This window comes from Tympanuchus pallidicinctus, unplaced genomic scaffold, assembly GCF_026119805.1.
Source record: "Tympanuchus pallidicinctus isolate F22 unplaced genomic scaffold, pur_lepc_1.0 scaffold6, whole genome shotgun sequence".
Lineage (NCBI taxonomy): Eukaryota > Metazoa > Chordata > Aves > Galliformes > Phasianidae > Tympanuchus > Tympanuchus pallidicinctus.
The window spans coordinates 21054261-21079104 of record NW_026294780.1 but is presented as its reverse complement, the minus strand read 5'-3'; the positions used below and the strand labels follow the sequence as shown (position 1 = coordinate 21079104).

Here is a 24844-nt window from a genome sequence, read left to right as displayed (position 1 = left end):
CCCTCCCGCTGTCCGCTCTTTGTCCGTCCCTCTGTCCCTCTGTCCCCGCGCGGCCGCCAGCAGCGCGCCGGCCCCATGGGTAGGTGCGGGGATGGGTGTGCGGGAGGGTCGAGCGCGGTGTTCATCCCGCTGCTGGGTAGCGGTTTTTTTCAGACGGAGTTTGCCAGGGGCTGAGTCGTACGGTGGTTTGAGGCGCACGGGACAACAAATCCGTGCAGTCGGTCCTCCGGGCTGGAGTGCTGCCTGGGCTCCCGACCTGAGATGCCCAACGAAACCAATGCCAGGTGCTCAACGTGAGGTATCCAGACAAAACCAGTGCAGGGTATCTAATACAGGGTGCCCAACAAGGCCGATGTGGGATGCCTGATAAGTCCAACATAAGCCTCCTAATGTGGGGCACTCAATATGCAGTGCCCAACGAGACCAACGCGGGGGTACCTAATGCAGGGCTCCCTACACAACCAGTGCCACTGCAGCCCAGATGGGTTGACTGCCTCTTGTAGTGGTGGAGATGAGCAGGCAGAGCTTGCCCCAAGGGCACCTGGGTCCCGTTGTCTTGTCAGGGGAGATGGTGGGACCCCTGGGAGGGAGAAACCCTCTGTGCCCATGTAGCATCAGGCTTGCTATGCTGTGGGTTTGTTTTAGTGCTGGTTGTGTCAGCCTCTTTCTGGAAGGGGCTCTGCAGCTGTTGGTCCTGGGGACAGGAGCATCCTTGTGAGGCTGCTCCAGGAGGAGGCCGAGGCTCAGCCACGTGAGAGCGGCTGGCTGTGAAGTAAGAACATCCCTTATGAGATCACAGTCTGATAAAAAAAAATACCTCGATATCTCAAGGAAATACAGTGTGTGGCTGCTCAGGGTGAAAGAGAACAGTTCTAGGGCTTGTTTTTGTGAGGAGAGAATGAATTACTGAGGCTTGTCCTGAAGAGGGAGTGCACCAACATGCCACCCACAAACCCCAGATTTGTTGCTGAAATTGGTGCAGAATGCCAAGCGTTCTGTTCTTTTGGAGCTCTGTCCCTGAGGCTGCCTGCTACTGGAGTTGCTTGGGCCGTTTAGGTTCCTCTGTTGAAACGCTGGCTGTCTGAATAACACTGCTTATATAGTGCATCATTTTTTTATATACGATGTTGTGTTCTTTATAGAATTGTGGGTTTGTATGTATGTGTGTATATATTTATATGCAATATATGACAGCATGTCAGTGCTGAATAGAGGAATAAAGCTGAAATACTTGACACAGAGGTGTCCCAAAAATGAAGTCAGTCAGCATTCTCTGGAAAATGCTTCTGAAAGATCTCTTGTGGAGGTGATAATTTCATCCTATAGCAAGGAGGGGGGAAAAACAAGAAAAAAGAAAATGAAGAAAAAGAAAATTTCTCCTATGAGGAAAGGCTGAGTGAACTGGGTCTGTTCAGCCTTGAGAAAAGAAGACTGAGAGGGGACCTGATCCAGGTCTGTAAGTATCTAAGGTGTGGGGGGCAGAATGGCGAGGCTGGACTCTTTTCAGTGGTGAGTGGAGACAGGACAAGGGGAAACGGCCGGAAACTGCAGCATAGGAAGTTCTGCACAAATGTGCACAAGAACTTCTTTACAGTGAGGTGACGGAGCACTGGAACAGGCTGCCCAGGGAGGTGGTGGAGTCTCCTTCTCTGGAGATGTTCAAGACCTGCCTGGATGCCTACCTGTGCGACCTGCTGTAGGGAACCTGCTTTGGCAGGGGGGTTGGACTCGATGATCTCTGGAGGTCCCTTCCAACCCCTACAATTCTGTGATTCTGTGATTCTGTGAAAACAAACAAACAAACAAACAAAAAAAACGCACACAAAAACAAACAGCCTCCTGCAAGTTCCATGATTATTATTGCCATGAACTAGTTCATGTGTTGCTCTAGGATATGCTGACATCCACTTTGTGGGTGCTGGCCTTCCTCTGGTGCAAGCTCAGCCAAGCGTGCCCTGATGGACGGTGCTCACAGGACCCTCCAGATAAGCCTCCAGATGACATGAATGTGTGGCCTTGTGCATCACTAGTCAGGCTGTGCGCTCAGTGCTTGTTAGGTCTGAGGGATGGACAGGACTCAGCAACCATCTCTGCAGGACACTTCAGCTGTGTTCCTCACCCCCGGCTTGTCCTGCAGGTGACAACCCTGTGAGTGAACTGAAGCGGGGTGCATCTCTGCAGATGAAGTGTGTGTGCTGTGCAGCTGTGGCAGTGCTTGACACAGTGAAAGCAGCGCTTTGCCTCATTGGTCCTTTTCCATGTTTCCCTGGCAGCTTATGTGAATCTAAGCGTTAGCTACATTTTAGTCTGAAAAGCAAAAGGAAATCGAGCTTTTTGATAGTCTTCTTGCACTCTAAGTCCCTCTGACTGAAAATTTACTTGTTTATTTGTTCATTTGTTCTTTTTTCCTTCTCCCCCACAGCTGCAAAAAGTAAGAGTGAGGGCTCATCAGTGGTAAGTATTGCTCTCTCTTATGCTGTAGTGAGTTGCTCTTTGGGTTACTTTGGATAAACTTAGCTGTGCAAAAAAAAAAAAAAACAAACCCAAAAACCCACAAATCAAAACAGCATAAAAGCCAACACCCTGTAAACATAAGATAAACACACTTTACATATAAAGTAATGAGTTACTGGCCAACACAAACACCAGGTAGCCTGGCAGCTTCCTACACCCCAGCTAGGCGCTGGCACGCTCACCATCCTGGTAAGAGGTCTGAAGAGCCTTTGGCCACAAAGATACCAGCTGGGACGGGAGGGTCCCCAGAGCTCATCCTCCCTGTCACTGAGCTGTCAGCACCTGCTGGCTCTCCTGTGGCATTCTTCCTTGTGAATCTTTGAACTGTTAACAGTACCTCTTGGCTACGTCTGTCTGCAGCCTTGAGTTTCTTATCTTCCAAGGCTTTACTCTGCAAACTTTCCCTGCAGACTTTCCCACAGCTTCCTCAGTAGCTGAAGCCAAGGGTGTGCAGGTGGGTGGTGCCAGTCTCAAACCTGGGATCCCCAGAGCAGAGGAATGTTATGGAATGTTATAAATCAGATGCAGCCTCTGGGTTCTTACCTGTTCTGCAGTAGATGGAATGCTTTCTGGACCTGGGGTTCACAACAGTTGTGTCAGTAAATGTATGCATGCACATGCGTAATGCACGAAGGCACATCTCATAAGTGCTGAGAGAAGCCTTCATGATGGCTCCCATTGGCTGACTCTGGAGCAGTGCTCAGCTCCGCTCCTAATCTTTTCCTGACAGCTTGTTTCCCTGTGCTCTCAAACTGGGCTTCTGCTCTCTGGCTTGCAGTGTGGCTACACAGATGTTTGCATGCGTAACGATTGCTCCCTGGCTTGTGCACTCTCCTCCCTGTGACCTTCAGGCTGCTAAAAGTGGTGCTGGGGTCGGGGATGGTCATCAGAGCAGCTTGCGCATTCAGCTGAGCGAGACTGGAACTTACAAGTGACTCCTGTCTGATCTTCGTAGAATCAGGGAGCGGTTTGGGTTGAAAGAGACCTTAAAGCCCACCCAGCTGTAACCCCTCTGCTGTGGGCAGGGCTGCCACCCACCAGCTCAGGCTGCCCAGGGCCCCTTCCAGCCTGGCCGTGAATACTTCCAGGGATGGTGCATCCACAGCTTCTCTGGGCAGCCCGTGCCAATGAAATTTGGGATAAATGTGGATGGTCTTCCTCTAGAGACGCCTCTTTCAGTCCATGGAGGACATGAGAAATCAAGAGCAACAGATCTGTTTAGGCTTCAGGTTTCTGTTGCTCTAAAGCTGAATGAGTCCCGCTCAGTGCTCACCTTGGCTGAAGTCAGATTCTTTGGGTGAAAATTGTTTGCCAAACCACAGATAAGACGTGCGCAGCAACAGCCAAGGAGACAGCAGCTGGGCTGCTTGGTCGTCCTCATGGCTGAGTCTTTCTAAAGCCAGTGACACTCTCACCACTTCTACTTTCTCTTTTATTATTTACAAAATCTTTTTGCAGCACGCTGCTTTTGTTACGTGCTGTGCAGCTCATTAAGGCTTTGTCCAGAGTCTACTGGTGATGTGAGCTCTCCGATTTACCCTCTCCAGTCAGGCTTTCCCTGTATCAGGTTTCTTTCCTTTCAAATATGAAGTAAACTAATTTCTAAATTCTCACAGCATAAAGATAAATAACGCCATACTTGTCCACGCTGCTTAAATTACATCAGTTTCACCTATGAAATGTCCTATACCCCTCCACTGGTTATTATTAATCCTTCAAATATGCATTGCTTTTTTTTCATTTGCAGACAGTTATGTCAGCTGGTGTTTCTAGTAATTTGAATAGCAATTTTATCATACTGAATCATAGAATATCCTGAGTTGGAAAGGCTCCATAAGGATCATTGAATGCCACCCCTGGCTCTGCACAGGAACTCCCGGAAATCAGACTGTATGTTCCCCATACAGACAACACATACCCAAAGATCAGACCGTATGCTCACCCGCTGAGAAAAGCATGTGGTCAGAGATTTAATTTGCAATTCTAGTGATTAGGGTAAATTTAGAACTGATGGATGGCTTTCTTCTCTGTCACAATGGGCAGGAACTGTGTCATGAGTTGTGTTGTAGCAGCCATGCAGATGCCCGTTGCAAGAGTTGGAGGATCAGGAAATCTGGCAGTTAGTGCCGTGTGGGTTCAGCTGAGGAGTTAAGCCAGTTTTATTGGCAAGCAATGAAGGATTCTTTGCAAAGCAGAGAACTTGTAAGGATGAGGAGCTTTCCTGCGGTTTGTTTGAAGGAAATGGTTAATTAAATTGTTTGTCCCAACTGGCACGATGTATCTGTAGAGCCAGGCTCCTAATTTCCCTGTGCTTCTGGGGCTTGGGGTTTCTTTTCCAAAAATGCTGGCTCTTTGCTGCTTTGATTACCAGTCAAGATTACTGTGAGTGCTTAAGATTTCAGATGTGTGAAGCGCACAAGCTGGAAATCACACAAAACCTTGCTAAAGATGTCATGGGAAGGGAAGATGGGAAGTCTGGGATCTGAGAACCAGGAGGGGAGAGTGGGAATTGATTCTTGATTCAGGCGAATGGCATCCTCCCACCTCAGCCCACACAGCCTCCTCTCCATGAGCACCCAGCTGCTGTGCAGAGGCTGGATGGAACTTGCTCAGACAGTAGGGCACAGCACACCATGGTAGCTTGTGCTGCACAGCTCTGAGCTCTGCTGTCTTTTGTTTCCAGCCGGGCTGCTTTGGCTATCCCTTGAGCATCTTCTTCATCGTCATCAATGAGTTCTGCGAGAGGTTCTCCTATTATGGCATGCGAGGTACATCCCAAATCCTGCCTCTCCCTGTCCCTGCTGCTACCCAGCCCTGACTCTGGTTTGTAACCTGCTCTTTTGTTCTTCTTACAGCTGTGCTCATATTGTATTTCAAGGACTTCCTGCGGTGGGATAACAGCCTTTCTACAGCCATCTACAACTTCTTCGTTGCCCTGTGCTACTTCGCACCCATCTTGGGAGCGCTCATTGCAGACTCTTGGCTGGGAAAGTTTAAGTCAGTGCTTATTCTTCCCTCAAAAAGCAAACAAACAACAAACCAATATACTTCAGGATCGTTTTTCCCCCAGATCTGAAACTGCACTGGGGATTACCAAAATTACAGATCTGCTCATCTGTTAAGCTTACCACCTGCAAGTAGCCATTGAAATAGTGAAATACTACGTCACCTGGTATTAAGTGAGACTTTTAGAATGTATTCTAAAACATTTTGTAATTTCAGTATTGACTTGAGTCAGAGGGAGGTGTTACTGAACTGCAACATTCTGAAGTTATGAGCTATTTTTGCCTGCATGTAGTCGCTCAGAGAAGTAATGCTGAATGAAGTGCTTTAAGCGCTTTAAGATATAGCCAAATTATTTTAACAACCTGATGTTACTCTTCTTTATAAATGTCATGATTCCATTAGTGTTTATTTTGCCAGAAAATGCGCAGTAAAGGGTTTTATTGAGGGCAATGAGCGAGGAATGCTGTCAAAGGTCTCCCAGAGATTAGAGACAAGGCTGTCGTTGGAGCTGGTTGTCTGCAGGCTGTGCGGTCTTCTACCAGGCTGATGGCCTCTGGGAGACCAGCTCTGTAATCAGAGCCAGGTGTTCTCTCTGTAGCTGGTCTGATCAGTGACATCTCTTTGCAAGCAGTTTGATGCCCTGCAGATTGAACGTGTGTGCATCCATTGGTTCAGATGGCATGCTTTAAAGAAGGACCTGATCACCCAGTGTGTGCTTCCTCTGCTGCTCTTGCTCCAGGGAGCTCCAAGCTTGCTGTGAGGCTTTCGTCAAACAGATCTGGGTTGTCCTAGATCCCTGAGCTTTGCCCTTTATTACTGTGGGCTGCTCTGCTTCTGGGGCTGCTTCTTCTGAAGGATGAACTACAGCCAACTACTTTTTATTAATTTCCAACAAAGTTTGAATGGGGCTGTTCTTCTGTGCGAGGAAGAGGAATGGGTGTTAAAGGCAGGGGAGACGTGGTGATTTTGTAATACTGCCTTCACAACAGTGTCTCTAGGGGAGCTTTTGTCTTTAAAATATATTTAAGCTGCATGGAGGAAAGAAAATTAAAGAACATAGAGAATACTTCAGCAATATTAAAATTAGCATAAGTTACGTACCTTAGTAGAGTAGTCAATTTGTACTTCACTGTATGTGAAATAAGATAATGGCATTTTCTTGAGCTGCTGGTTAAGTGGTAACCACTGAAGATTTAAACAACTGTTTATTGTCCCATGACCTCATGATTTTGAGTGCCTATTTGTCATCTTGCCTTGCTTAGTTAGAGGGTGATACGGTTGATGCAGACTTCTGCTTTTTCACATGTATGCATAAACATTTAGTTGCCAATGTTTGTTTTCTCTCTTTATAACAGGACCATTGTCTCCCTGTCCATTGTCTATACAATTGGGCAAGCAGTCATGGCTGTAAGCTCCATAAACGACATGACAGACCAAAACAGAGATGGCAATCCTGATAATACTGCGGTGCACATGTGAGTTGACTTGTACACGCATGTTCTCCAGGTTGGTGGTGGACAGGGAGGACAACTTAAGACTTAAAATGATGACACTTGCATTTCAACTGTCCTGCAGTCAACCTTTTACATCAAACTTCAACTAAAATAGCAGAATGATTTGTTTCTTCATTTTTTTCCCACTTTATCCTAGTGCCCTGTCTATGACTGGCATGATTGTCATTGCACTTGCAACTGGTGGAATCAAACCTTGTGTGTCAGCATTTGGTGGGGATCAGTTTGAAGAACATCAGGTATCTTCCAGATTTTCAGTCATATGTGTATCTTTACTGCTTGGCTCTTACAGCAATATAATGAAGTACATATGTAGAAAAGTGTCTTACTGTAGTGCTTCATGAGTAAAGAAGATCGATAACAATGTGTCTTGAACTGCGCAATAAGTTGGTTCAGTCTAGGGAAAATAAAGTTGCTCTGGCTAGCCCTTTCTAAAATCATTTTTGAAAAACATTTTTGTTCTTACTGTAGGAAAAACGAAGAAGTAGATTCTTCTCTATCTTATTTTTGTCCATTAATGCTGGAAGTCTCATATCCAATGTGATCACCCCAATTCTCAGAGGTAAGTCCACATGTTTGTTCATAACATACTTAAATGGCAATAAGGAATGAGTATTGGAATGCAAGTCATACAGGCTAAAATCAACAGGAAATTCAGTCTCCAAGTTTTCTTGTAACTTCTGAAGGATAATGTACTACCAAAGAGAGTTTCCAGTCTGGATTGCTTTCGATCTAGCACTTCAAGTGTATTTTAATTCCGTAGAGGTACAAATACTGCACATCCTCCAATGCCTTCAAAACTGTCACTCAAAGTTGTGTTGTTTGGTGAAAAGGGAAAGTGAGAGTGCTCTGCTCAGGAACCGAGGGAGATTCATTCTGAAGTGCCCACAGAAAGACAGAAGCATTTATGCATGTGCAAACACACTGATCCATGCAATAAATCATGCTTTTATACAGTACAAGGCTGCTTTCTCTTCTGCGTTCAACAAGTTTATGCAGCCATTATAGGGATGTGATGGTGTTTGAGGAAGACCACTTTTTCTCAAAAGTGAGAAAATGTAATGCAACCTCTGGAATAACCCTAATGCTCTCGACCAAAATTCTAGCCCTTAAATTCCTTGATGGCAGCTGACTAGAACTGATCATGTGGAAGTGTTTTAGGGGTCTGCTTCAGGCAAATTCTATTATTTCCCAAAACAGAAGGAGATGTGCAGACACCACAAGACACAATTTGCTTCCATGATGATACAGGTTGAAAGCTACCTTGGAAAAACTAACAGATTTGATTGAGGAAAGTTGTACCATCGTTTTCTCTAATTGTTCAAATAAAAAATAATTTTAAAAAATGAAAGTAGTAATTAGCTGCAAGCTATTTTTTTCCTAACAAAAACGCACTGGCACACATTGCCCAGAGATTTTCCCAGAGAGTCTCCCTTCTTGCAGACCTCCAAAAGTATGGCCCAGGGCAACCTGGTCTGGGTGGTCGAGATTGAGCAGAGAGTGACATGAGGCCCCTTCCTACCTCTGCCATTCTAAGGTTTCTGTGATGCATTATTCCCCTTCTCAGTAACGTAAGGAGATCTGCATCATGGTCATCCAGCTTGTCAGTTATCAGCAGAGACTCTTTTTTCCCTTGAGTCAACAGTGAATGCAAGAAATAGAAACTCTATGTGAAATGTTGGCAGCAATCCCTGGGATTTGTATCAAACATTACTTTATATTTCAGCTCAAGAATGTGGCATTCACAGCAGACAGCAGTGCTACCCGCTGGTGTTTGGAGTTCCTGCTGCCCTCATGGCTGTTTCATTAAGTAAGTTGAACTGTTTCCATCTTGCTTTCTTGCTTAGTTAGGTGATAATAATTTCTGAATCATGAGGAAGTAGTTGAAATCTGCAAGTATGAATCCCTAGAAATACCTGATTATTTCTGCAATATGTACCTTGTGAAACTTTTATGGAGAGAGGACAGATTGACCCAAAGTTCCCTCTTTTAAAGGAGACACTGGTGAAGCCGAGGCACAATTCAGCTGAATGACTGCGCACGTGGATAACGACAGGACAAGGGAGAATGGTTTTAAACTGAGACAGGAGAGGGTTAGGTTAGATATTAGGAGGATGTTTTTCACACAGAGGGTGGTGATGCACTGGAACAGGTTGCCCAAGGAGGCTGTGGATGCCCCATCCCTGGAGGCATTCAAGGCCAGGCTGGATGTGGCTCTGGGCAGCCTGGTCCGGTGGCTGGTGACCCTGCACACAGCAGGGGGGTTGAAACTGGATGATCATTGTGGTCCTTTTCAATGCTATGATTCTATGATATGGTATGAAATAGACATGTAATATACTGTCTAAATTGCTTGGTGTGCTGGGTTATATAAATAAAAAGTCTTCTGAACGTAGGATGAGAACTCAGAAAATGCAGTATTTTTGTTCATATTGTTCATAGTCCAGGATAGTGAACTGTGCAGGGTAATTGTCCTTTATTTCCTGTAGCGAAATACAACACCAGTATGCCAGGGTTGATTCAAATGGTGTATTTCTGCTAGCTGCATTGCAGATTGCTCCTTGAGCCTTTCAGCTGCCATACAAAGACCAAGAAATTGATGCTCACATGAGCAGGTTTTGCAGGTTGTATTTTATTATCTTATTTTTTTCTAATGGTTTGGCGGGTGTACGCTGTAGTGATTTTCCTGGTCGTGTCCCCTCTTGGACCTGGCCCCCAGGTGGGCCACCAGCTCTGCTGCCACTGTCTTATCAGTGCACCCAGCCCAGGGTGACGGCGGCTGCTCGTGTGAGCCCACACCTTGCCAACACGTGGGAGGGTGAGGCTGGGGAACGTGTCTGCGTGTGGGAGCTGAGGGAGTGCTGACAAAGGCTGTGGCTTAGGTGACGCCTCACGTGTCCCTGCATGATGTGACAAGCAGCGTCCCGGGCTCTCGAGTTCCTACTTAAGTGCAGCAAGGCCGAAGAGCAGATCCGGAGTGGCTGTTGCTCTGACCATAACTCGTATCCCTCCAAGAATGGCCACTAACCTCAAGAGCATCACGGTTTGGTCCTGCATCTTTAATAGCGATATTTACTGGTATTCATTCATTTGATTTGTTTCACTGTTTAATAACACGGCAATAGTCATGCTCATTACTCCTTTCAGAGTTACTCCCAGCTTGATGCAACTACTTAATTATGTTTTTCACACTAAATTATTTGCCACTGCTTTCAATTAACCACAAATTCTTTTCTGTTTGCTTATTGCAGTTGTGTTCATAGCTGGAAGTGGAATGTACAAAAAAGTTCAGCCGCAAGACAATATAATGGCTCGAGTTTGTAAATGCATTGGAGTAAGTAGTGCCTGTATTCCCTAAAAGCCTGACAGGAACCTTCAAAGCTGCTCAGTACTTGCACCTACTGCAGAGTTCTTATATTGTATGGGAAAAACTCTTTTCCTTTCAGAAGACTTCTTACTGACACCTCCAAATTTAGACTGCCTTTTTATTTGTCTTTATTCGTATCTCAGTTTATACACATAGAAAACAAAACAAGATGTTAACAATGTTATCCCATTTTCTGGGAATTATCCTTTTGCTTGTTCATATTCTTTTACACAGCCTTGTAGGGAGACAGGAAAGTACGCACTGACCTGAGTCAAGAGGCAGTAGTATAACTTACCACAAAAATTTACTGGCTATTGAAAGAATTCATCGTTTACAGTGCGGAGGATATTGATCTCCTCTGTACTAAGGAGGCTGGGGCATTATGTATCAGTGCAAGCCTGTGAGGAAGGGAGCTAAATTTGCTTTCTTAGCTCTGCATATCCTAAACTTAACAGTGTCTCAACTTTGAGATCAGGGCACTTTTATCATACACGGGCTGCCCCAGTCTCCATGCAGACCTGAGAGGCTGTTATAGCCAAGACTGTTGCTGTGCTATAAACACTACCCAAACCAAATCTCTGTATGTGCCTCTGGCCTTCTCTTAGACCACTGCCCTTAGAGCCTGCCCAGCTTGGCTTTGCATGTTGTCACACTCTGAAAGTTTGTGGAGTCCTTCAGGACTATAATTTTTGCATATTCAGTACCATTAAATTTCTACAAGTTGCAGTTTCTTATAGTGAAATGTGCTCTTACAGCCATTCAGTTCTGAGAAACGGTGCATTAGACATTCTCATGCTATATGTAAGTTCATCCTAAGTATGCAGGTCTTCCAGTTCCTAACAGCCATCCACTTTAGAGCTGCTCAGAGCAGATCTGCTTGGTTTACCTGATCCCAGGTAACCACTTGCCCAGTAGGCACTATGAAGCCTTAAATGCACTGTTCCTTCCAGTGCTTGCAGCAGGTAGCAGAGGTCACCCCTGGCACCCTCTGAAGAGGAGTTCTAGAAGCAGGAGTGTCACTTCTAACTATAAAACAGATAATATTACAAATATTTTAACATAATGGATTCTCTCCAGTTTGCCATTAAAAACAGGTTTCGGCATCGCAGCAAAGTGTATCCAAAAAGAGAACACTGGCTAGACTGGGCAAGCGAGAAGTATGATGTAAGTACTGTGTGAGCACTGCTGTCCCCCAGCATCCCCTGGCCCCAGTTCCTGTGCTGCCTGCTCTGATCCATTGCCTTGGAAGCTGGGTTAATAGCTTTTGCACCTCTTCATCATGTACAAGTTGATGGCTTATGTCCCATAGTCCCCTGGCTGCGTCCTTTGCACCCTACACACCCTGCACTTCTGTCAATGTCAGCACAAACCTTAGCCCCTTCCCTTCATTTTACTTTTGCCTATGTGTAATTCTCATGCATGAAATGTATTCCACAGCTCCTTGTCATTCAAATGCCTCCTAAGCAGCACTGCTAAAGCCTACCAGGAAAAAACAACGGTGTAGTGTAGAGCTAAATCTGCTGCCATTGCAGTGCAGGCATGCCAAGAACAGACTTTTCTGCTGCCAGCGTCCCCTTTAACTGGCACTCCACCCTGGGGTTGTTTTAACAGAAATCAGCAGAAGTTCTGGCACATCCAAAGTTCAGGATATGGGTAAAAACTGCATGAGAGGTCCCATGTCTCCACCTGCTGCTGCGCCGGGAATTTGCGAACTGCAGTGGAAGTGTTGCAGTTTCTTATAGTGAAATGTGCTCTTACAGCCATTCAGTTCTGAGAAACGGTGCATTAGACATTCTCATGCTATATGTAAGTGTTGCTTTTCTCACTGACTTCTTTCTTTGTATTTCCTCTTATCTACAGAAACTGCTAATTGCTCAGACCAAGATGGTTTTCAACGTGTTTTTCATTTACGGCACTTTCCCCATTTTCTGGGGAATTTTTGAACAGCAGGTAAAGTAGAAATGCTTTGCTCTGCATTTCTAAATGTGCCCTGTTCTACGTGTTCTGGAGGCACTGCACCTAAAAAGATCTTTGTGTAAGGGTGGGAAGTACTTCTCAGCAAATTCTTCAGCCCAGTTATGATGCACAACTGTTACTCAGTGCTCACGCAACGTCCTGTGGTCCAAGAGCAGTCAGCTGACTTATCTGGGCATTCCCAGGAGTGATCCACTGACTCGGGCCTCTCTACATCCTGCCAGCCAGCAGGTGGCAGATGAAACAGTAACCTGCAGCTTTTCAGTTCCCACTCTTCTCTGCTGTCAGTTGAGGTGCAGCGTGGAATCCTCCTCTAAGCACTCTGGAGAGCCAGAGAGATGTATGCCATCTTCTTGATCGCTCAGATCTGTAACACCTCACATCTTGGAGTATAACCCTGTAATTCCCACAGATTTGGATGGAGTGCTCAGGACTCAGGAAAGCAGGCTTTCGTTAATTAAGTACTGCAGTACAAATTTAGGAGGGTATCTGAGAGAATCAGCTCTCTGTAAGGCAAAGTGCATTACATTCTGAAGACTGCCAGGGTTATGCTTTAGTACTGGTGAGCTGTAACTATGAATGTGACCTGCTCTAAGATTCCCTGGTATTCCTCCTGCTCTTAACTGTATGAGTTTCAACAGGGCCAAGTGTCAGCTCCTGCATTTTGGTCACAACAACCCCAGGCAGCCCTGCGTGCTTGGGGAGGAGTGGCTGGAAAGCTGCCTGATGAAAGGGACCTTGGTGTACTGATGGACAGTCAGCTGAACGTGAGCCAGCAGTGAGCCCAGGTGGCCAACAAGGCCAATGGCATCCTGGCTTGTATGAGCAATGGTGTGGTGAGCAGGACTGGGGAAGTCATCCTGCCCCTGTACTCAGCATTGATGAAGCCTCACCTCGAGTGAGGTGAACTGTGTTCAGTTTTGGGCTCCTCAGTACAGAAGGACACGGAGGTGCTGGAGCAGGTCCAAACAAGGGCAACAAGGCTTGTGAAGGGCTTGGAGAATATGGCCTATCAGGAGAGACTGAGGGAACTGGGGATGTTCAGCCTGGGGCAAAGGAAGCTGAGGTTGTACCTTATTGCTCTCTTCCAGTATCTGAAAGGTGCTTACAGCGAGAGCGGGGTTGGTCTCTTCTCGCTGGTGACAGGTGATAGGATGAGGGGAAATGGCCTCTAGTTGCACAAGTTTAGGTTCGATACCAGGAAAAACTTCTTTACAGAAAGGGCTGTTAAGCTCCCCAGGGAGGTGGTTGAGTCACCGACCCTGGATGTGTTTAATAACCACGTGGATGTGGTGCTCAGGGACATGATTTAGTGAAGGTTTGTTAGAGTTAGGGTAGTATGGCTGGGTTGTGGTTGGACTTGATGGTCTTTAAGGTCGTTTCCACCCTGAGCAATTCTATGATTCTGTCCCAGACAGTGGTGCAGCACAAGAGCAGAGGCTGCAGATGCATTGGTGCAAGTTGTCTCCCCCTAGGCTGGGGAGCATGGGCAGGTTTTTTGGGCAGAGGGATGGAAGGCAGTGGGGTCCAGTGCTGCAGTAAGGAGCAGTAGGTCAGGGCCGTAGGCTGTGAGCACCTGGCTGACAGCCACGTGCCAGCTCTGCACGGCCTCTGGCTCATCTGCAGTGACAGCTGAGAGAAGCATGTGTGGGAAATCATGGAATCGTGGTGAGGCTCCAAGTGTGGAGCATCTGGGCATCTGTCTTGTTTCCTCGTTTCCTCTCGAGTACTATTTCATCATGATTTTGTGAAGCCAGTAACTGAAGTGAGATTAACCATGAAGATCACTTTGTTCAAATGTTTATGTTCCTGTAGCAAGCTATCTCTGTTTTTATTACACTGTCCACCTTTCCAAACACTTTACTTATGAAAACAATTCAAGAGGAAATTTGGGAGACTTATTAACCATGGGATTTACCTCTCTCTTCTTCTGTCAAGGGCTCGAGGTGGACACTGCAAGCCACAACAATGGATGGGGATTTTGTAAGTGACTTTTTTCCCCCCAAGATTTCCCCCTTTCACACCCACTTTATTTGTTTGTTACTAACATTTTATTTTATGTTTTTTCCCCACTAGGGAGCTATTCAGATTCAGCCAGACCAAATGCAGGTATAGTAATCTACTTGACAATCCTAAGTACTTCCCAAAGATGATATACATGTATTGTTGCCTTTTGTAAAAATGGACTGAAAAATACTTAGTTCTTTCTCTTTTTATGTTCGTTTTTAACAGACTGTCAATCCAATCCTGATTATAATAATGATCCCAATTGTAGATGCTGTGATTTATCCTTTAATCCAGAAATGCAAGATCAATTTTACGTAAGTTAATGTATTTACCTGAGTTCAGCAGAGGTTCATTTCAGTGATTCCTTTAAGATGCTCTTCTTGCCCTAAACAAAAGCAATTTCCAGCCAAGAGAAAAACCACACAGTATTAAAATTGGGGTTAACATTTAACATAAAAGAGCTCTGAGCAGCAAAGGCACCACAGACCACAGGAGCAGAATCTAATAGGAAAGTAATAAGGTGGTTTCTCTTCAAGGTGAGGTCAAAGTGCTTTGACTGCAGAAGAGATGCTATCTACCATTAATGTTTCCCACTCCCCTCCCCTGCCAAGTGTCAGAAGTAGAAACACAACATAACTTTTAGCATCTGATATCTTCTGGGCTTAAAACTACCTGGGACCAGATGTATTTTCCCTTCAATCCCAGGGAGGTGTTCAGTGAGCCACTTTTAGAGAGTCCTGCATGATACTTTTATTACTGGCAATCAACTGGCCAGCATTTGCAAGGAGGCGGAGTGGAAGAGGCTCACCAAACTGAACGAGACAGAGCAAAGCTACTGGTTTCTAGACTGCTGGCAGCACCAGTGATGCTTCTGGACTTGGCTTACCTTGTGCTCAGGCAGCTCTGTTACAGGAGTGGCTCAAGCTCCCAGCAGCCAGCTCCCCAGCGTTTTGCCCCACGTTCCTAAAACACAAACTCTCTCATTCCCTGGGTTATCCCATCCTTTGTCACCTGAAACAAAGCCTGTTGTATCATCACATTGATCTTCATATCTCTTTATGTGCAGAATACATTTCTTAGAATCAAGTCTGTGGAGCAAGATGCAATCCTACTTTTCCATCCAGATATGAAAAACTAGTGGGAGGCTGCTGTGCTGGAAGCACCTCTCTTCATTAGTGGATGTTCTGCATCAGACAATTGATGCCATAAACACAATAGCTGCTGTACATCCACCCTTACAACTTAACTGAATGTCAGCAGCTGCCTCCTAACTCAAAGTATTTCCCTGACTTGCTCCTTTCAATATTTGACTTAAACATAGCGATGCACACAAGAGTTATTACTCTGTTGTACAAGGTGTAAATTTGCCTTTTCAGTGTTTTCTATGTTAGTGACGATGTGTTTTTTTCTTCTGTTGACTTTTGAAATCAGAAACCCAATAGCAATTTTGTTCAGATAGTGGTTAACCCCAGGAATGAGCCCAGCAGATGCAAAGCAACAGGTTAAGATGCTGCAGGAAACTTAATTTCCCAGCAGTGTAACTGTGAACTCTATACAGGATAGCTAAATGCTGACAACATCAGCCCTTCAAATGGTGGTGATCTGCTACTTGTAGCCTTATGAATGAATCAAATGTTTGTCTAACTTATATATATATGTATGTCTTGTTGCTGAATTAGGCCCCTGAGGAAGATCACTGTCGGCATGTTCCTTACTGGCCTGGCTTCCGTTGCTGCTGCCCTTGTGCAAGTGCAAATAGATGTAAGTTCAGCCAGGTGCATATACTGAATTCTAGTGTTTTGTTAATGTAGAACAGTCTTTTTAAGGTGAAAATGAGTCAAACACTGTGTGTAAAACACTTGGAAATCAGGAATAAGAATGCGTGCACAGAAGTAGAGGGGAGGGAAAATACAAAAGCATACTGCAATCCAGTGAGTTCATAGGCAGTTATATTACAGTGCTAATCACCATCCCATGAACAGTCTCACCTGTTGTTATGATACATCATGCATTAAGGGCAGCCTCTGGTCTTTAAACTGAGATTAAAAGCTGAAAACCAGAGATTTTCCCTAACAGGGAGCTGCTTTGTGTCTCTGATCTCTTCTGACATCTAAACTGGAGGTGAAGTGTGATTCACCACAGCCGGGGAAGCATCATCACACTATGAGCAAAGATGATTTTATGACACTTATTTAAGGCAGGACTCGGCACATCTAGATTTTCTTGCTTCAAAGGGAGCTGTCATGTTTAACAGACGTAAAAGATGCAGGTTTTCCTTGTAGCTGGGAGTCAGTGACACCTCTGGGAGGTAATGACTGCATCCCAACGTCCGAATTGACATCCCAAGGCGTCCACCTTCCTTAGTGCGCTATCAAGATGAGCTCTCACTTCTTAAATACCTTTTGTGAGGAATGAGGAGATCACCATTTGATGTCTGGGCTCACACCTTATTTTGCCTCTGTCTTCTAATGGGGAGCAAAGCACCTGGCCTTCAACAGGACTCATCCTGAGTGCCTTGCTTGAAGGATTAGAGCTGTGCATAAACACGTACTCACACTGGGCAGAAGCTTGGTCACAGCTGGTAAATCTCCAGGCTGTTGCACGGGAGCATCCTGCAGAAAGGAAGATTTAGATCTATTTTAGTTGTGCGATTGTACCTAATGAGAATGAAAAAGACCAAAGCACAGGAGGGGCTCAGGCAGAACTGAAATAAGTGCAGCTCTTGAGGCTCTACAAGGGCAGAATCCATTTACTGTTAGATCAGGTGGAAAGTGGAGTCTCCAGTTGTCCTTTTTCTTTGGGCTCTCGCACTGCACAGTGCCCGTGTGTGCTTCTGAGCAGCACGAGGGCTGGGAAAAGGAGTCAGAACACAGCATAAAGAAATTCAGAAAGCTGCACTCCCGTAGGATATGGGGAAAAGCTGTCCCCTGAACTGCTGAGTGGAGTTGGTATTGGCAGCACCCTGTAAGAAGAGGATCACGCGAGCATTGTGAAGGAGAAACATCCTTTATGAGGAAGCAGTTGGAAAGCTTTGAGGCTAGCAACTAAAACACGATTAAAATTGCATTCTTATGACTGACTGACAAATCATCAGGCAAATGCTAATCTTCACCATGAGATAAATAACAGAGTAGTTATTCCAGTGCATCCATCAAGTGACTTAGGATAGAGCACTGATTTACTTCTTTCTTTTCTACAGAAAACTCTTCCAGTTTTCCCTGCAGCTGGACAGGCCCAAATCAGAGTAATGAACCTAGGTAATAGCAATGCAGATGTTACGTTTCTGCCTGATCTTCAGAACGTGACTGTTCTTCCTATGGAGTCAGTAAGTAAGGGGAGATGGGGAATAGGAAGTCAAATTTGAATGGAGCAAGTCAGAGTGGTTCTTAGCTAATGATTGGAAATTCAGTATTTTCTATGTGTTGGCTTTTTTTTCCCCTCTGTGCCACTTCTTAACAGGAAGGACTGCTATTCCTTCAAATAATAATAAGAAGAAAATCCTTCCAGGCCTAGAAAGTCACTGCTCTTACTCTAAGTGATCACTTATGTGAACTGGGATATGTTTCTGTGGCTGCCTTACTTGAGCTCCAGATTGTGCTGTTGAAGAACCCTTTCATGGTCTTTTACAGCAGGATTTGGATTGTTAGCTCTACTGACTGCAAGACACAGTGGAGCTGGTGGATCTTTGTAGCAATGAATGCAAGGAAGTTTTACCAACACGTTTTGTGGTAGTCTGCTGTCCTGCTTCCATAGAGGGGAAGCCCTCTTCCACTCTCCTCCAGATATAGCTTGCATGGAAACCGAGCTGTGGGGAGAAGATGAGGGTGCCCAAGCTGAATCCTGGAGTGGAATTGATGTATCATGATGCACACCTGAACACGAAGGGTGTACAAATACTCTGTTCTCTACCACAGACATAACCCAGGTGTTTTGAATTGTTCTATGCATCTATAAAGCAAAGATATATATTTTTAAATACATGTGTTAATTTATTATTCAAGTTGTATTACATTCCAAGCTGTGAAGGGTAGTTGAAATATCTAAATCATGTATCCTGGCAGTAGTAACTTGTGTTACACTGAAACACGAAAGCTGCAGTTTGGATCAGCATCTTGTAGGAAGTGTTGCCATGTGGAAAATGGTTTATACTCGTGCTGTCTCTGTTGCTAAACAGAATTTTGCTAACGGTGAGCTAGATTTATCTGGAGAAAGAAAGACACGACGAAATGTACAGCTTTTCCACAATGCTTGTAGGAAGCTTTGAGGTTTGTGTGGAGGAAGAAATCACCGATCAAACAAAATGAGCGTCTGGTGTAGAAAAGATAACAAGAACTGAAGTCAGGAGTTGCTCACAATCTCTGATACTTTGGATGTAACATCCCTGTAAAATTTTGATTCCCCCCAAATTTGGCATTTCCTCAGGGGTAGAGACAAATGCCATCACATGGGCATTCACAACATTTTGTCATCTTTGTAGACAAACTACAGGATGTTTGAGACTTCTCAGCTGAAATCAGTAATCATAAGCTTTGGGAGTGAGAGTAGAAGTGAAAGTATCGACTCGAGCAGCAACACGCATACTGTCACCATTAAGAATGCAGCAACAGGCATTGTTTCTAGCTTGGTAAGTCGCCCTAAATCCTGAGGAATACATTAGTGCCACAGCAACTATCTATGTGGAGTGTGGGAAGCTCTGGGTAGTTTTTCTTTTTTCTCTTCCCTCTTATTCTCTTTGCCCCCGAGGGAAAATTGTACCTGAATTGTAAAGAGCAGGCAGGATACTGGGGGGGGAAAACCAAAGCAAACAAAACAACAACAAAATTCACCAATATCTGACCAACCTGACTTGACAGTTACTGTTTTGCTGAATTTACGTGTGTGGTCTTTAAGGATTTTCTAGTAGATGTTTCTTAGCGGGAACCTAAAGATAAGGCCTGGAATCTTGCTCTGAAACCTCTGTGAATTCTCAGTTGTATGTAATAGCACACGTTTAAGCAGTTCACTGATGCCAATGAAGTGTCTTGACTAATGCTCTCTTCCACCAGCGGTCAGATAATTTCACATCAAAACCAGAAGAAGGAAACAATCTAATCAGGTAAAGCTGATGTTGCTCCTCAGCTTTTCAGTGGCATGACTACTTCACTCTCCCTCTTCTGGGGATTCTTCTTGCTTAACGTCATTTTCTATCCTGTAGGAGATTTCCACTTGATGGACACCTCAGTTTAGAGGGTAAAGGAATTCCAGAACAAAATTTATCTGAGCTGTCGTACTTATCTATTTAGCTAAATCTTGGAAGTATGTTTCACACTGCCTACAATTTCTTTTGCTATAGGCAATGTGTCTTCCTTCTTTTGAATTGCTGGTAAGAAGTGTCCTACCAATTGGTGTAGGACATATGGGGGTTTTTTTCCCACACCTTCCATTTGTAGATGCGTTTGTTACTGCCAGAAGTAAATACTCCCTTTTTTCATTTCCCTATGAAAGCAATAAGGTGACGTAGGCCTGTCTTGCTTCTTGCATTATCCGTGTCTGCGGGGATTTACGGTTCTTTCAAAAATGTTCGTTTTCAAAAGTGAAAGGAGAAAGCCTAATACTCGTACTGCCAAAACAGGAAGTAAAACTTGAATTCTTTGAAATACTAACCAAAGTATTCATCATTCTTATACGTTAAAGGTTTGTAAATAACTTGCCTCAGACAGTCAACGTCACTATGGGTGACACGGATTTTGGAATACTGGAAGAGACAAGTATCAGTGATTACAATCTCTTTTCAGGAGGAAGGTAAGTGTGTCCCTCATCTAAACCAATCTCTTAAAGAAACAGACATACTTGACCCTGGAGAAAAGACAAAGGACATTTTATTTTACACAAAATTGTCTATACATATGGGTTGAATTGGTTTTTTTCTTCCTTCAGAACAGATGATATAGTGATTGTTGCAGATTCAACTAATTGCACAATAACTTCAGAGGCATTAGGATATGGTGGTGCTTACACCATCATAATTAATGAGGTGAGTTGCTGTTGAATGGGCAATAGTTCTCCATTTTAATGTTCTTCAATTGAAATACACTTGAACAATTATTTCTCTTGCCCTTAATTAAACGGATAATTCTTATGTTAAACTGTCTGAACATAAACACCGATAAAAATAACGATGAGCATGACAGTGACATGCTGCAAAAAATTCATATTAATCACCAGTGGCTTTAAATCCTGAGCCCTGCTTGACACTAAGTATTCGCATGAATTCTGATGTGAAATAATTGCATTTCTTTACTTGCTGCATGGTGCTTCACACACAGTGTGTTTTACTCTCACAGAACTTTGTGTATGATTACAGAGATGATATAACACTATTTGGAATTCCTCTGGTGGCCAGAATCGTTACCACTGTTGGTAATGCATTATTTTTTTACTTTCAGTGTTCTGAAGACGTGACTCAATTAAGCTACGTTGAAGATATCCAACCCAATACAGTCCATATGGCTTGGCAGATCCCTCAGTATTTCTTACTTACATGTGGAGAAGTAGTCTTCTCTGTCACTGGGCTGGAGTTTTCATACTCACAGGTAGGCTTTGCTCTTCAGGTCATTCACGTGTTAGCTCAGGACTCTTAAGCCCCCAGCCTGTACAAACGGAGATCTGAGGCTCCTCGTTCCTACAAGATGGTTCCGTATCGCTGCTGTTTGAACAGTATTCTCTAGAGCCCCCTAGCGGGACTGCAGGCAGGTGCACAATGTTTTCCATGGAGCCATGTTGTACCGCTTGAAGATTTGCCACCAGGTTTCCAATCACCTCACACGTGACTTTCCATTGAAAATGAACAGAACAGTACTGCTGCTGTTAAACCAAACTTGAGACCCCTCAAATACAAATAGAGCCGCTACTGACACTTCTGCATCAAAACTGCCCTGGTTTAATTTGTTTTCCCTTGCAGTCGTTGACAGCAATTTGTACACTTCAAATTCCTTTGTCTTCTAACTTCAATTTGTATTATTAGCTCTGTTTCTTCCCTTAATTCTGAGTATCTTCTGCAGTTATGAGAATATAAATTGTGGCTTGCTTGGCTATGAAGCACTCCTTCATTTAGTGTGTACAAAGTGAGACAGCAGGCACATTTTGCATTTGGCTACTTAGTGCATGCGATGTAAAAAGTGTTTCAGCAGTAATTAGAAAGCTCTTGTTTCTCTTGTTGCTTCTTGAGATTTATTGAGTTCTAACAATTAAAATAAACAGGTTAAAAATTCCCGCCCACTCCTCCCCCCATGGAGAACCAGTGTTGTTACAGTGTGAATAATGCTGTAAACATCAGGAAATGTTAACAGTGTGACTAAAAATTTAGTGCTTTCCTTCTATAGGCGCCATCTAATATGAAGTCAGTGCTGCAGGCAGGATGGCTGCTGACGGTGGGTTTCGGTTACTTAAATATCCTTATCCTGGCTGGAATATTCACTCTGAGTGAGCAGGTAAGTCCACAGGCAATCAGCATGCCTTTGTATTGCACTATTAGAAAGAGGCTCTAACATGAGGGGGGTCATGGCTGATAATTCTCAGCCATAACTTTTGAACACCAGGCATTACAGTGGATTTGTATTTATAACTGGAATGCTTGAGGCTTAGCTACAAGAGTCTTGCAGTCTGCTGTAGAATTTGTGCTTGAGTGAACAATCATTTAAGATTGAATCCAGTAAGCAAATGAGTTATGAATCTTTATAATCTATTTTGGTTTAAAGAAACAAACAAAAGAATAGCTTTAACAAATATTACTTTAACAAAGGTTTCTACCCTTTGCATAATTGTTTACCACTCCTACCTCTTGCTCTGTCAGGCTGTTTCACTTGGCAAACAGCAGAGTCTAATGTCTGTGCAACAGGCTGCTTCTCATGCTGTGGAAGGATTGGGTGAGAACTTCTGAACTGACTTAGGACCAAATTCTGAAACTTCTGCTTACTGTTAATCAGGCCTCCCCTGTGTCAGTCAGCCTTGCCATGTCCCTTCTTTCTTCTGGCTCCATTGGTTTCAAACCTCCTTCCTTCAGGCATGAAAGCAGTCGTTCTTCTGATGAAGAACATTTGGACAAACCTTCAGACTACTTATGGCATTCCCTAGTGAATCCAAAAGGGTGATGTTTCAGAGAAGGAAGAGCCTGTCTTTGAAAAAGGCCTCTCAGTCCTGGTTTCAGCTGAAGTAACCAGAGTGTGAAACACAGCAGTTGAGGGTTTTCAGATGGAGAGAGAGCTCTTTGAAACTAGAGTTACTAGTCTCACTCTCCACTGTGATCCACAGAAACAGATCTAGTATTTAGTCCTCAAGACATGCAGTACTTGTGTGTGCTGAGTTCCACATTTGGAATTGAGCTCATTGCTTGCAAACAGCAAAATAGTGTAATTCTTTGGATGAATAACTGCTGATGGCTAAATTATACCTTTTTTTTGTTTTGTTTTGTTTTGTTTTTTTTCCAGTGGGTAGAGGACGTTATCTTTGCTGCCTTGCTGTTTGCAGTTTGCATCATTTTTGCTGTCATGGCGTATTTTTATACATATATTGATCCAAATGAGGTTGAAGCCCAACTTGTTGAGGAAGAAAAGAAGAGACGAATAAAACAGGATCCAGACTTGTATGGAAAAGAATCTGAAGCTGTCTCTCGGATGTAGAAGGTGCATTTAAGAGCATTTGTGAATCACGGTAGCTTGTTAACTGTCCCTGCAATAACAGGAATCAGGATATTGCTGACATCACTGGGTAACATACCTCATGGGAGAGGCTGAGAAAAGCTGTTCTGACTTAACATACAGCCTCTTGGGAAGCAAGATGAAATGATTAATCTCTTGTACAGAAGATGGCCTCCTGAGGAAACTCCTGCAGAATTTGCACTCTTAAAATGTACCTCATAGCATTAAAATATTGAAATTGCACTTGGCACTATTCGACACTCTACACAGATGTATTTTTATACTGTATTTCAATTTTATAATGTGGAGGGGTGGGGAAAAAGGTGTTGCCAAGAAATAGTAATTGAAGCCAAACTGCACGATTCTTCTAGCTTCACTGTTGTGTGGAAGCAGGTCACATATGCCTTAAATTCTTTTGTATGTCCTTAAGGATAACGGGAGAAAAGCTCTTGGATTTCTCAGATTAAAATGCCTGTGATCCACCTAGCAGTACCTTGGAAATGCACTGTGATGTGCTTTATGTGCCTATTATTAACTGCCCATTGGTATGTCCTTAATTAATTGTGTTAATGGGGTGTCCACTGAGGTGAACAGACAATGGCAAATTATATTCTGAATAACCAACAAGAATAAAACTTGTGTTGTAACAAATTATTGAAAGCAGTGTAAGAGTATGACTTACAGTTGCACGGATCTCCGTCCACAGCCACATGTGGAACAATGTGTGCATCCCCCAGGAAAATGTTTAGAAATGGAACTTAAAAAGGTGGGAGAGACTGTGCAGGCAGGCCCAGAGCATGGCCAGGCAAGCAAACTGACCAGCAACTTTTTTGCACGCAGCTGGCACCTTCTATCCTGTCATCTCTCTATTTACCCATGCTTGTTCCTCTCCAAACCGTACTGACCTCTCCCTTTCCCCACCCCTGGTCTCATAATAAGTCTTGCACAAGGTGCTCTTCTCCTGCATCTCTCTGTGAGTCTTGTGATCCCACTGGGCTGTAAGGTGATCCTGGAGAGCCCTTTCCATATATACAAAGCGGTGGGCTGCCTTCTGCTCCTGGGACAGCCCCAAGGCTCCATCTGCAAGAGCTCCTCTGAGGACATCGGAGCAGCTCATGCCAGCAGCCTGGGCAGCCCTTGTTCGCATTGCTCTGACTGTCCGTCTCGAAGCCGTGACAAAAGGAATCATCCCTTGGGTTGGAATCAAGTGGTTTGGTTTTGAGGATTAGAGAGCTGTAAGACTTATCTTTAAATCTGTCACTGTTTAGCTTTGCATGCTGCTGTCCAGACTATGAGGCTGCTTGGAGGGTCATCTTCTGTTACAGAGAAGATACGCTGAAATCAATCCAATTGAAAGTCGATCGTTCTAACCTCAGCTCTTGTAGTCAGACAGCAGTGTGTTCTGTATTTCATACTTAATTCACCACTCTGGCATTTTTTTTTAATGAGAATCTGTTCCGGCAGTCAGATTTGAGCTTTGTGTGAATAGAGGGATGTGTATGCCTGCATCCCTGCTAATAATGCATACAAACTGCACAGCTTTGAGGTTGTCTCCCACTACTTACTGTGACCGCTAGGGCCAGCTCCCTGGATTCATTCAAGTTCTTCCAAGCAGACTGCATTGCTCAGGATAGCAGCTGGGGAAAAAAAAGACCAGAAAAAGCTAACAGAGTGAAAGCTCTGAGTTTAAATGGAACAGACTGTGCAACATAATGAGAGAAAAGCTTTCTGATGATTGCAGTATGTGAAGATCAGGGGCCTCCCTCTGCTGGAGCATCACCTGAAGGCTC

At 44.2% G+C, this 24844-nt stretch overlaps 1 protein-coding gene and 1 long non-coding RNA gene across 2 annotated transcripts in view; one reads left to right on the top strand and one right to left on the bottom strand.

Annotated features, from left to right (window-relative positions):
- The window catches only part of LOC128071612 (uncharacterized), a 679004-nt gene that overhangs the window by 598624 nt on the left and 55536 nt on the right, over nt 1-24844 (bottom strand). The window lies entirely within an intron of this gene.
- Nucleotides 3-23708, top strand: LOC128071601 (solute carrier family 15 member 1-like). The gene is made up of 23 exons (XM_052664504.1): nt 3-79; nt 2423-2454; nt 5198-5282; nt 5370-5511; nt 6876-6995; nt 7171-7270; nt 7503-7593; nt 8758-8841; nt 10283-10365; nt 11476-11562; nt 12259-12348; nt 14311-14355; nt 14449-14481; nt 14605-14693; nt 16059-16140; nt 17579-17704; nt 18857-19003; nt 19425-19474; nt 20053-20160; nt 20296-20392; nt 20805-20951; nt 21741-21848; nt 22845-23708. The coding sequence occupies exons 1-23, from the start codon at nt 76-78 to the stop codon at nt 23034-23036; spliced, it is 2142 nt and encodes a 713-aa protein (XP_052520464.1). The 5' UTR covers nt 3-75; the 3' UTR covers nt 23037-23708.